The sequence below is a fragment of the Mytilus galloprovincialis genome, chromosome 5 (genome assembly GCF_965363235.1).
Source record: "Mytilus galloprovincialis chromosome 5, xbMytGall1.hap1.1, whole genome shotgun sequence".
Lineage (NCBI taxonomy): Eukaryota > Metazoa > Mollusca > Bivalvia > Mytilida > Mytilidae > Mytilus > Mytilus galloprovincialis.
In genome coordinates, this window is record NC_134842.1 from 28,851,775 (window position 1) to 28,866,258 (window position 14,484).

A 14,484-nucleotide genomic window follows, 5' to 3' on the forward strand; every position below is an offset into this window, starting at 1 on the left:
TTGTGTACAATTTGGAGTTTAGTATGGCGTTTATCATCACTGAGCTAGTATATGTATTTGTTTGGGGGCCAGCTGAGGGACGACTCCGGGTGTGGGAATTTCTCACTGTATTGAAGACCTGTTGGTGACCTTCTGCTGTTGTCTTTTCTGTGGTCAGGTTGTTGTCTCTTTGACAAATTCCCCATTTCCATTCTCAATTTTATACTTTATGAATATTGGTAGGTTGTCAGCTGTTGAAAGGAACATGTTCTCTATCCATTATTTGATTTCCACACATGGAGTCTTTGCGAAATAATTGGCATCAACAAGTTCAATTGGTTTTTCCAAAATTGTGTGCAAGGAAATGATTTTGAGTCTGCATTTAGGAGATATATTAAGAGGGATGGGGGATGAAAAAAGGGGGGGACTTAATTGTTCCACATGATGCAGAATGTGTTAGCTCTCTTTTTCTACCCTTATCCCTAGGTATGAATATTATATTGCAGTCTAATCTGTAAGCAACTCATCCACTGGATTTTTCACATCAGGAAATTAAAAATGAAAAGAAAAGTGAGAGGAGATAATAAATCTTCAGCGCTACATGCAATTTACATTTTAACACTTAGCTACTTCTGAACACTGTTATGTAATAATACAAAACATGGAAAAAGGAAATGTGGTATAACACTTAAATTAGACAGTAAGCCCACACCATTATCAAACCAGAAGATATTTGGAGTGATATATAACTTAATTTTGGGGGAATCTATAATGTGCTGTTAACATTGGTTGTTAATTAATTTAGTCCTGAAACTTTGTACGTTATAACCATCCTAGGTCTCCAAAAAAAAAGAAAAACATTACAAAGTAAAACAGATTTATTAATTACTTTTTCTACGTATACATTTCAAATAAATTTTAGGGTGAAAAGTTTTTTTTTTTAAGTCCATGATAATTTCAGCTAAAAAATACCACATAAAATTTTGTCTAAGGATCTTTTTTTATAAATCATGGAACTGTTATAACACCCTTGTGAAATCTATTTAGGAAAGTAGGACTGCTATCCTTGAAAATATCAGATAAGTTTTAATGTTTGAAATGTGGAAAATTGAAGAGAAAAACACTTGTAAAATTGTTAAACTATCTTTATTGTTGCTATATTCTTTCAAGTTAAGAAACACAAAAAATTCTAAAGATTAACAATCTCATGATGATCTCACAAAATTCCGTTTTATTTCAAAATATATCTTCGATATGATAACAGGTTGGAAATTGAAGGGGAAATTTTTGGTTAATTGCTATAGCACATTCGGAGTCAGTTAGAGATATTTATTAAAAGATAATGAAATCATATTGTTGAAATGCAGTAAGCAGCTAATATAAGATATAAATACCACCCTTTAACTCTTTCAACACATGCTAAACAAAGGATCAGAACAGATAATGTGTTGTAGGTCCCTTGATTGCAAATTGATATTCCAAAAATATTTTACAACAAAAAATTCTGGAAATTTTTATGAACAGTAAAACTCACAGTTTTAATGTAATGATGAATGAAATAAACTGGTGGTACAGAAATATTCATAATGGGAGCCTTCTAACTTCTTCAGAAGGGACCTGCTCCAGTCATGCATCAATGATTCCCTATATAATCAACCAAATTTTTCCAACAATATGAGGGGGGCTGGAACCCTGCCACCTCCCTAAATCTGCCTCTGATTAGACAACCAAATGAGTACCACAAATAAACAATAGTATACACAAATAATATACAGACAACTTTAGATTTAGCAACAGGAACTCCACTGGTATTTGGGTGACCTCAGGTGCTCTGGAAGGGAAAGAAGTTCCTGCTACACTGATGTCACCTGTCATGTTTCTCATGGCCTAGTGATGATTAGTAATGAATGAGAAAAAGAAGGATGGAGTTGTTTCTTAAACAATTAGAAAATGTTTATACACATATGTTACACAGATCCTCTTTGAATCCAGCTGTCAAACAAGACACAATTGTGTTTGCAATAGATGAAAGTGATTTTACAATAAATAACCATTGGTTAAGTAGCTTCTTTGTAAGCAGTATCATGAAAATGACTCCCATGAATACTCATTTATATTTCCCATAAACAACCCATAGTGTTCTAAACAGGGTTTCTTTTATACATTCAGTACATGTTAACATCTTACTTCAAATACACACTTGAGGAAGTACATATATATGAGGGTTTGGATGGGGTTTCTGATAACAATGGGCAAAAGGAAGAATAAGGAATACAAAAATGGTCTGAAAAATGTAAGAAGAGAGTAATGGGGTTCTAAAAAATATGTTCAGTAGAGTATTATTGCCCAACAAAAGAGAGAAAAAAGGGTTTAAAGAATATAGTAATAAAGACCCCCCTTCTAGATCCTCATATATATTGAGTATTGGACAAGGGGATGACAGTGTCACTCAAAATCTTATCTCCTGTGGATTTTAAATATGATTCACAAACTGTGAGCTCAAATTCTTTTCACATATTACACCAAGTCATCAGCTAAATTCAACACAAATGACACTACATGTATTAGCCCTAAGACTTTCATTCATTTCACGGGGACATCATGGATACTTTAGTATCCTGAAATGCTATCGTTCCCCACGCAAAGATAGACTGTTGCATCATCACAATATAAGCCCTAAGACTTACAGTGATTTTGAGAGGCAGTAGTGCATAATTCAGTAGCATGAAGTGCAATTGTTGCCCACGTAGAGCTGTTGTTAATGGATAAGACTACTGCTAAAGTTTACAACTGTATTCAATTCTGATTTTGCTGTTAGTTATAAGCTCTTAGTTTTAACATTGAAAGAGTACCAACTGTGTCATGAAAAACAGCAATTTAAGAACTATTCCTTTGATATTTAAGTTATTTTCTAGTAAATCAGATTTTTAAATGTCACACAGAAACTATAAGTAATTGTCTCATAACCATTAATTTAAAGCCATCCTGTCATTGTGCCAATATGTCTGCAAATGAAATTGTTGGTAATGTGGCAAGGATCCAGTGAGAAATTTTCTTTAATAGATTTTTCTTAATGACGTCATTCACAACTTCTCACGCATTTTTTCCAAATTGATATTATTGACGTAGAACAACAACAAATTCCTTGGGGGAGGATGAAAGGGTTTGAACTCTGTACGCACCTTCTTTAATCTTCTTAATGAAATGCAAACCCTTCCAGAGCACCTGACTTCAACCCCAACCACCAGTGGTTTTTGATGCTGAATCTTTAGTTTTCAGTATAGAATTTTATGAACTGTTACATGTTTGTCATTTTGGCTGTCTATTCTGCTGATGGTCAGGGGTTCTTTGTATATTCAAACTCTCTCCACCAAAACATTTGGCCACCCTGAATAAACCACTGGCACTGAAAGTGATGTTACTCAAAAGCAACAACCAAAAAACCTTAATATACAATGTATAATGGTGGGATACTTGCTATTTTGGATTTCTTATTGTCTTGTTGTAAATATTACCATTTTCCTCAGTTTAGAAATATAGGTACCAGTAAAAACAAATGAATCTTTTCTATTAAGTTTGCACTGACTGAGCCTATATTTATCAAACTGAAGCAAACTAATTAATTTAAGTGGAACATGCATATATCATAATGTAAATAGTTTTACTGAAGTAGAGTACAAGTAGTGGTAATAAAATAAATCACTGTAATTATGTATTAGAGATACTAAAATGCTTGTTTCTTGTAGTAGCTTAGTCTACAACTCTATTTCTTTCATGAAATTCTCTTTCTCCTCTGAATCAGACGTGTATTACAGACAGACAAAATGTTTCCAACCACTTTTCAAAACTAGTGCAGTTTGGAGACACAAATTCTATAGAAAAATATTCAGCATTTGTATAGATGTTTGTACAAATGTATATAACTTAAAGCAATATTTTGGTGTAGTTAAGTGATTGAATGGGTCTGCTGTTGGAAATTTTGCAACATAGGAGTTGGGGACATGATATATTGATAGTTATATAATTCCCAGAAAAAAACTAAGATTATATTAAATTAGTTTTCCAAAGATCTTGCATTTCCTAGAAACCTAAATATTATAATCATCTTGTAAAGCACATGTTGTTTAACATTTAGGTCACTATAACCTACATTTCTTGCCAGAGTGAAAGTTTGCATTTAGATAAAAAAAAATCAGGAATATATATAACCTGTAATGTTATTTAACAAGCTGTACAACAGATGATAGATGCATCATTTATCATCTTTATTGGTGTAAAGTCAATTCTAACTACTTTAAACTTAAACGTTAAAAGAAAATTATATTGGGTATATATATATATATATAAGAAAATTATTAAAAGATAATAACGGTTTCAATTCATCACTTTTTTACTAGTACTTTCACTGCTTCCACAGATCTTCAGGTAATGTGACTTGTATATAATAAAACAATAGATTGACGTTAACAAATACAAGGGAGACTACTAATGTCATTTTACGACTTTAAAATGTTACGTTAAAATTAGAATATCATTTATCATTTTATATATATATATATGTCAATGAGACAGCAATCCAACAAGTCAATGACACAAAACAAAAAACTAAAACACAACAAAATTCAGCAGAGGCTCTTCAACTGTTTGTTCTGTATAAGACCCAAAACAAAATAGTGGAGATGGATTAATATAAGTTTCAATAACTTGTTTCCCAATCCACTATAAATAAATATGTTTAAAATAAGACCCCAAAAAAGGGTATCCATTTTAATTTTTCGATGTTTATTCCAGAAACTGCTTGTGAAACGGATGTTGTTCCTATGTTCCTGACTAAACCTGAGAGTAAAATACATGAATGCAGTGATACTGTTACCCTGCAGTGTGATGTTATAGGATCACCTCAGCCAACCATCAGATGGACCAGGGATCAGCAGACTGTTGTCATTGACAACCACCATAAGCAGACATTTGATGGCAGAACTGCTGTACTGCTAATAACCAAGGCAACCAGTGAGGATTCTGGGAAATATGAATGCATTGCTGAAAATACCTCAGGAAAGTCATCTGTTGATGCTCTTATTGTTGTTAAAGGTACTTGTAGCTAGTCATTTGTAAAAATAAAACACCTAATGTTTAATGCAAATTTAAGAATAAAACCATGTTGATCTTTTTTTATTACTGTAACTATGATAAACTTTTGTAAATTCAGAAATTATTGCGATTGTTTGACACTGCTTTTATTATTGAGATTTTAGCAAATGCTCCCGTTAAATAATGCTAGCTAAATTTAAAATTCAAAGTCTTTAAATTGTGACACCTATCTCGTCACATTTACACTTAATATAAAAACATCTCTTAAACTTTTTGGATTACAGTATTCAACTGACAATTACTAGAAAGATAAGCTTACATGTTGAATGTTCAAAAGCAGACATGTAACAAATTAAATTAAACAAAAGCATTGAAACTTTGTTCATGTTTTTTCTTGAACTCTTGACATAAGAATTATGGCAGAGGCAAATGAGCTCTAAGTACAAAAGTCTAAACTTTTTTCGTGAGCATCTAAAAAATAATTCTAAATACACAAGTAAAACATAGTCTTATGGGCTAGTTAATTTATGATATATCTTTTGAATGTAAAAAAAATCAAACACTTTTAAAGAATAAGTCCACAAGTTTTTAAAAGTTCAACAAGTGTAGCTTATTAGATTGTTTATTATTATTATTACGTTTTTACTTTTCTTAACTGTTCAATGCTAAGAAGATTTCTTTCTGCCGGACACTGAACCCATTATATGACAATTATTTATATACAACAAAACATACTTAATTCCGATTTCACACGTAGGAATTTAAATATTCTATTAAATGTTTTAAATACATTTGAAGTAGCACTTTAATTGAAATTAGCATGATTTTTACATTTAATCAGCTGATATTTGGATTAAAGGTTGCTGATCTATTTACAAATGGGACCATGACATAAAAAATATGGAGAAAAAAAAATGTTTTCTTTTTCTTTGTAAATAATTTCAATTTTTGTTGCCATTTTTAAAGGTGAAGCAGATAATTAAACATTTTTTTACACATTTTCAGTAGCTCTTTATTTTTCTGTTCTGAAATACTTAGTTGAGAGTGTTGAAGTAAAATTATAAAAATTCCCCCTTTTCAGAGTTAATTATTTTGCACTTGAGGACTGATAGTACCACCTGCTTCATTTCTAGACACTATAAACATTTCCTTTTCACATAATATATTTAATCTACATTATGCAATCAGGGTCAGTTTTAATACTGATATAACTCTGACATATTTTGGCATTTAAAAAATTAAATATAGTACAAATAATCCTCAAGGGAAAATATTGTCAACATAGCTTCTTTACCTTATGAAATGATGTATCCTTTTCATTTACCAGCAAAACAGGCTACTCCTGAAATTTTGAGTCCCTTAACTGACGAGACCGCTGATTGTGGAAAATCTCTCACGTTAAAATGTGATGTGACTGGTAATCCTTCGCCCATGATTGTGTGGAGGAAGGATAACCGTATTATAGGGAACACAAAAGATTTCCGCCAAACTTACCAGGATGTGACAGCAAAGTTACAAATAAGTGACATACACAAGGAGGATTCTGGGTGTTATGAATGTGTGGCTCGTAATGTTCATGGTGCTATTACTACCAAATGTACTGTAGTTGTCGAGGGTAAGAAAATTCAAATATTTTTTTCTTTAATTCTCTAGTGATATCAAATTCAAACTTCCTGTAAGCTTTTATGATTAAAACGGCCAAATCAAATTTCAATTTTTTTTTCAATTAAGAATTTTGTTACCCAAGAAAAAATAAATGAATACATAATATAAAAAACTAGCAATTACATGTATATGGATATAAGAAGATGTGGTATGAGTGCCAATGAGACAACTATATATCCAAGTCACAATTTGTGAAAGTAAACCATTATAGGTCAAAGTATGGTCTTCAACACGGAGCCTTGGCTCAGATAGGTTTCTACAGATTTATGGTTTTGAGATTTTTAACCACTTTTCTAATTTTTGCAGGAAGCAACTCAGGATCTGTTGGTGCTGAAGATAAAAGTAAAACCCAGTTTGATTGGTTGGTTGGAAGGGATAAAAATACTCCTGTCATAGGAGATAAACAAAAGGAACCGTCAATCAAGAGAAGTGAAAGTATGAAAATTTCATCAAACTACTCGTTGAGGGACAAATATCGTAAAGCTACTCAACCAGATGATGCTATTAGAGAAACAACAAATGAAACTCCAAGTAAAGTTACCGTTACTACGGAAACTATTGTGCCAAAAAATGACAATAAAGTTGATATAAACATGAATAAAACAAAATTTGAAGATCCTCTAAAACAAAAAGCAGCAATTGCTCGTTCAAAAGGGCCAGAGGACCCACCATGGAAAAATGTGACTTTAAGAAGAACTGAGAGTGCAAGAGCCCCTGTTGGTCGTAGAGAATCTCCATTTCTTCGTAAAAGGAAGGAAGAATTGGCTGGTAAGTTGAAGGCTGGATCTTCTCCTCAGAACAATGATGATCCTTCAAAATTGGCTACCAAACCTCCAGGCTGGAGACCAGTCATTGGCGACAAAAAGGATTCAGATACACCAAAAGAGACTGAAGTTTTGTCATCGTTTAGACAGGTCAATCTGAGAAGGTGCGATAGTGCTAGAAGTTTGAGGGATGAAATTAAACAAACAGGCAGCAATATAAGTGCTAATGCCGCCCAACATGATGGTGGTAGCAGGACAGACAATTTTAATGCTGACAAGAAAACAGACAATGAAACGCCAAAACTAGGTCAAACAAGTAGTACACGATTATTGTTTGAAAGAAAATTAGAATCAGATCAACCCAAAGACACAGAATTAACAAAATTCCTCAATCGACCTGGTAGTGGACTTCGTCGGACATCAAGTCTTAAAATAACACGAGATGAAAGAGATGCAGGAACACGACCAGTAGTACATTCCAGAATGAATGGTGGACTTGACCTTGAACAATCAAAGGTAATTTAAATATATTTTAAATGTTGCTCTAATATCATGTTCATCATTTTCATTAATTAATCGTAATGGAAATTGAACAGTGTATTCCAATACAAAATGAATTGGTGAAATCTTCGGGGCCATAACTCAGCCACACTAACAGGTGCATAGCAGTACAATTAAAGTTGCATGGTAAAGTAATTTAACTATTATGTTCCTCTACACACTGTTGCATTGGAAACTGTCTAATGTAATTTCATGAAGTTATGGGTTAATAGAATTTTCTATATGAAGGTCCCACATCAGAATCGGATGTAAAAAAAAAATCGTGGGTCTTAATGTTTACAAGATAGGTTTTTTAAAAACAAAAGATTTATTCCTTTTGGTCATATAGCTTTTCGCTTGTTTCGGTTCTCATGCATCCTTGGGGTTTATATATTTGGCTTTAAGGGTTCATATTAAAGGTACATGTATATCAAGAAAAGTGCATCCAAGGCTTTAAATTTACAATTGATATTTTATTTTTTTACAGTACATTTTATAATTCTGCAATATAAAATACCTCAAAATTAATGGTCTATGCATGCTCTTACAACTTTTGCAGTTTTAAACACTAAAATATTTAGATTGTCTTAAAGATGTTTTGAATGACAAGCAGCATCTTTTTAAAGTACAAAGTTTCTGATTTCTAAGAATGCTTACTTTGTGAAATAAATCAGTTTCATTAAAGACTGGGTGATTAATTCCACAGTTTGATGTTTTCAGTTCAATCCTTTTAAAAGTACATCAAAAAGGTTTAACATTTCTGTATGAAAAAAAGATCAAGTAGAGATTCTTTGTATGCCAGCGCTGGAAAACAAATTAGAACAATTTGCTCCTGTATATATTTATTTATTTTTCACTTTGGTTCCTTTGTCTTACTTGAAATAATAAATATTCAATTACATACTCAAACTTTTGAAAATTTTGGTTGCAATAATTACGTAATTTTACTTCTGGTCGATTTTTTTATTGACTTTAGTATACGTGATCAGAAGATCATTCTGGCATAGTTACATAATTACACTTCTGGTTAGGGTTTTTACTGTTAGAAGTAACCCACTACAGAATTCGTGATTGAAAGACTATTTCTACTTTTGATGTACAAGTAACCTGTAATGTAAAAGTTATGTAATTCTTCGAGAAACAGGTTGAAAACCTATTATGATTTCTTTCATCAGAATAAATGGTGCAGTTGTCTTGCATTATCAGGTAGTACCATTTGGCAGGTTTTATGATATATTATCTGGTTATGAATTAAAGAAGGTATCTAGATGTATATCAAATCTGTAGGGGAAAACCAGGGGCCCTCAGTGGCCAAGTTGTTTGTCTATGGGATGTTTTATGATATATAATCTGGTTATGAATAAAAGAAGATAAAGAATGTATGTCAAATTTATTGGCCAAGTAGTTTGTCTACATTGTCACCAGCCTATTAATGCTTATCAGATACCAAGGGAGAAATCAGAAGCTCTTCTTCCCAAACGGACAGTTAACAACACTATAGCTTGAACAAAAAAATACAAAAATAAAAATGGTCTGAAAAATATTTCATTAAAGGAACACAGTGAAACCTGTTTTAAGCAACCACTTAATAGAGAGAAGGTAGTCTTTTGAAACAGGTTCACTATTAAATGCACTATGGAGGGACCTTAAATTAATGGTCTTATGACACAGGTGTTTGCTTAATGCAGGTGCATGGTCTCTGAAGGAAGTCTGACTAGTTATTAGGCAATACTTCATCTTTTTTCATACAAACATGAAGTGCTTTGAAAGATAAATAGTTTCTCCTCTTCAAAAAGTGCAGCCAATTCAACTAATGTATACGTTTTATAAGAATGAGTCAATACAAGAGATTTTAAGGATGGTTATGAAACTCAAGCTTTCCTATAAATAACTTTCAATACATTTGCAGCAGCAGAATTATGTAAAACACTTTTCAAGACTCAGTTTTTATATTTCAAACAGTAAAATTTATTGCAAAATGAATTTTGATAGATAGTTTTAAAGAGAACAGTGAGAGAGAAATAAAACCCCACTTATATTAGGTTTTAAGTTTTCTCTTATGTAGCTTTCTGCAAGATACAAAGTATATGTTTTTCCTACTAGGCAAGAATAAATTTATTTTTTTCTTGGTGTCTGTTTTTCTCCAACTTATGGTTTTCAATTGTACCTTTGATACATGTACCTAATGTCTCTTTTTTGTCGTAATGAAACACAAACAAAAGATCTAAAGACAGAATCTTAGTTGCATAATGTAATAGCATTGTAATTATTTCTTTAAACAACTTTTCTTTAATTAATAGAACTGTAATTGCATACACAAAAACTTTTGAAGCAATTACCTTGCAATTAATGTCATAGAAGCAGTTAAACACAAAAATGAGAAATACAGGTTTTGTGCCGTCTGCTCTTTTTTTTTTATGTTTTTGCATGCTACCAGACAGTTGTGCTGCAATTGATTGTTCTAAGCTTAAGGAGGCTGTGAGAATCTCAGAGATTTATCCAAATGAAAACTCTTCTTTCAATAAACTTTCATTTTTTGGTGCATGATTAATTCTAACAAGATAGATTTTTGTGTTAAAGGCGTTACTAGAGAAAATAATTCAGATTACAGAATTAAAAAAAACCCATGTATTTCAAAATAAACAATACTTTTTTTTTAAGTTTAATGAAATGTGTAGGAATAACAGCTGGTTTGAAAAGATAACAGTCACAGCTTTACAATGTTTAAATGATATGAAACAGAAACATATGAATCAGAAAGAAATTTTAGGTGTTTTAAAAAAAAATCAATATATTAAGAAAGTGAAAAATATTTTAGATTGCTTTTTCACTCATTCAAACCCACCTGACCTAGTCATTTAAATGATAAGGTGCACTTGATTAATATCTGTCAATTATAATTTTTTTTTTCAAATTTAAAGTTACTTCTAATGCACAGCTACATTAAACAATACAATGAGAAAAAGTTGAACGGTCTCTAGGCTTGTCAAAATTAAGGATCACGAGATTCCCGCTTGTCATTTCTGCAACCTTCTGAAAATTCATCTTTTTCTTGTCTTGTCTGATGAAATAACATGGTCTTATTTCTGATGGTCACTAATCCAGCCATTGTATGACATGATACCACATGATTTGTCTGTGTTTCATCTGAGAGTTTATCTGTGTAACTTATTGAAGAATTTTAAATAAAATGTAAGAGTTACACATAAGTTTTTCAATTGCTAACCTTAGTTAAAGTTAAAATAATAGCAGCAAAACTTGTAACTTTTGGATTTCCTGTTAAGCAGTAAATTATTGTCATGCTTCTAGTAAAGAAACTTTTTTTGTTACTTTTTTACGCTTAAAAATCATTTTAATTTTTCCCTTTTCTTGTTTACCAAACTGCACAGTTTCTTGTTTACCAAACTGCACAGACATCAGAAACAATTTAAAACTGACATGACTGTTATACAGTTTGAGATCCATGTAGTTTGTTATGAAACAAGACAGAAAGAATAAAATCTTCACATTATTGCATCACTTTGTGACAGATAATCAAGTAATAAGAGGTTATTCTGGGAAAAGTTTGATAAAAATTAATGAAAAGAAAAAACCCATAAATTTTAACCAGCATACAAAAATCTGAAACATTTTTGGGTCAATTATTTTAATTTTTTAGAAGTCGGTTCAGAAATATTGCCAAACAACATACAATTTTCATATGCTTCCCTCTTGTCATTTCATTCTTTCTTAAATTAGGGTGTGTTTGATTGGCATTTATTTGGCTCAGAAGTCAATGCTTAGAAGTGTTGATTATGCAATGAAATTAGGTAATGCTACTTTTAATCAATTCAAGACGTACCATGATATAGAGACAGATAACTTCTGGTGAAATTCTATAAGAATGCTTGAGTTAATTCCCCTTGTTCATATCCCATTTCCAAATATTGCTTAGCAGAAAACACATCAGTTAAGATGTTTTCTCAAAATAAAGAAAAACAACATAAATAAAATACCGTAACCTCAGTATAAGTCCATTGAATTAATTAGTTTTATGTTGAAATAATAAAGATAAACCGTCCCTCTAGCCTAATTCTAAAGCAAACTTTTAATGACTTCTTTTTGCAGCAAATGATTTTGTATCCAGAAGTATTTTGGATCATGATCATATATCGAACATATCAGAAAGGTTGCAATTCAGCATTTATGTGTTTCATTCAAATAAAATTTATTTCACAAGAAGACAGCTAGCAGAATAAGAAATGAAATTTATGTTATTCAAAAATACATTATGTAACATAAGACTTCCTCCTCTTTAAAAGGACTGCTATAAAAGTGCAATATTTGTTTACGTTATACCAGTAACCTTTTAAACTCCAAAATTGTACTCAGATTAAGGAATAAAATTGTATGCCACTTGGCCACTCCTGAATGGATAAAACAGGGCTTGAATTATTTTAAATTAAAATTAGGGAATGGTAAAAAACATTGTGCAATAACACAATATTCAAATTGTAGAACATATATTCAATGCTTTTACAAGGAGCCATAAGGACTTTTATAGTTGCTGTTATCCTGCGGTAACAATTCTGATAATAGGAAATACTACCAATTTTTTTTCAAGATTGTTTATTTTTCTTGAAAATAAATAATACCACTGATACCCTATGGAAAATGCATTACAAATAATTTGTAACCATAAAGCTATAGTACTGTGTCATAATGGCTTTTAATTTGTATACACTTTTGAAAGATAAGAAATCCCATTAGATACATTACTGTTTTGAAGTTTATTTGGATAAGAACAAATTACATAAATTCAGATTAATTAGAAAAAAGTAAAAACTCATTGAGGGAAAAAGTATATATGTTATTAATTATTGCACATCTGTTAATAATTAGGTAATTCTGCAATCAGATTCCAATCTCAATGCCCCTCTGACCAAGGATTAATAACTGATTATCTTAAATCAAGCATCTGTAAATCTCCCCAATAATAATGAGGAGGAAACAGGAAAAAAGTTGATTATTATAAAGTTTGGCAAAGGATTACAGTGCTCAGAGAATATTTATATGTGTTGTAAACAGAAGGAGGCACATGTGATCTTGAGAGAATTGTGAAGGTCGTAGGTGCATCTTTTATAGTGGAACAATTGTGATTAATACATTCTGATTTTATAACTTTTAAACAAGGTAAGTTAACGCAGAGTTAAATGAAAAAAACAGAAAGGGTATAAAAGACTTTTGCAACAGTTTTTGCTTTTTTTTAATATTTTTCTGGCACCTGTTGCTTTAAAGGATTTTTATAATCTGCAAAGTTGACAAGAGAGGAGGTATCTTTCATTTAAATAATCTAAATCAATTATTTATGAAGATATTTGAAATTTAATTCTTTGGATATTATCTTAAAGAAAGGTATTAAGTGAAAATTAAAAAAGATTTATTGCAATAAAGAAAAAGAAACTGTCAGAAAATAAAGGAATTTTTGTTACCTATTATCTATTGTGTGAGCATCCAAATAAATTAAAAGAAACTAAGCTTAGTTGCCACCATGATTTTGGCAGCATGCACCTGTCAAAAGAGAAATGGTTTTTTTTTTCCAAAGTAGATAGCATAAGTGTAAGTTTTGAAACAATTTTTGCATCTTATTTTTGCAGTCAATCTTTCTCAGTTAGACCTGAGACTTCTATAACACACTTTTGTTTTAGGAGTCTCAGGTTAGACCCAGTATTCTGACCTCATATCAATTGAAAAGATGCTTGTATTTTAGAACTGCAATATAAATTAGATTTTCAGAAAGTTTTGCATTAAGGGAAAGGATTGACTGATTGTAGTATATTTTATTCTTTAATCCAGTCTCCTTTTTTTTATAAGAACCTGCAAGTAATCATTATTTCAACTGAACAGATAACCATTTAGAAATAAGGAAATAAGTGTTTAGAAGAGGTCCCATAAATTATGAAATATTGTTGAAAATGTAACATATTTCTATTATAAATTTGAGGAGGCTGTGGGCCCAGATAAGTTGGCCATAATTCACAAATATGTGAAAGTTATCTATTAAAATTGCATCTACCACCTAGCCTAGATAAATAACATTGCTTTCCTTGTGTAGATATTGATGGTCTAATTAACAGATAAGATTATCCATTAGAACATTAATGATTGTAATGTATTAGTTCTGCTGCTACCTGGTAGGCATCATCTTACACACTTCCTAAAATGTCAGCAAGCTTATCTGCAGCATGAGGGGCTCAGTTCAGGTTAAATTATAAGTATTATACAATAAGTTAAACAAATTAAAATTTAAATGTTAAGAGGGACACATAAAGAAATGTAATTTAAAAAATGATATTTTTTAAAGCAGGGTAGTTAAATATATTATGGTGTGGACTTTTTATTATAACTATTTTTTACCCAATGAAACCTTGTTCAAGAAGCAATATGTAATCATGTGACTTTCACA

At 31.2% G+C, this 14,484-nt stretch overlaps 1 protein-coding gene across 12 annotated transcripts in view; it reads left to right on the top strand.

Moving 5' to 3' along the window:
- The window catches only part of LOC143075549 (uncharacterized), a 127,177-nt gene that overhangs the window by 85,006 nt on the left and 27,687 nt on the right, over positions 1-14,484 (top strand). For all 12 annotated transcript variants that reach the window (XR_012978343.1, XM_076251014.1, XM_076251016.1 and 9 more), the window contains 3 exons: positions 4,771-5,070; positions 6,398-6,685; positions 7,042-8,015. Coding sequence is in view for 11 of the 12 variants with exons in the window: in XM_076251014.1 (XP_076107129.1) it covers positions 4,771-5,070; positions 6,398-6,685; positions 7,042-8,015 (1,562 nt within the window). In the remaining variant the exon portion in view is untranslated. The remainder of the gene's footprint in view (positions 1-4,770; positions 5,071-6,397; positions 6,686-7,041; positions 8,016-14,484) is intronic.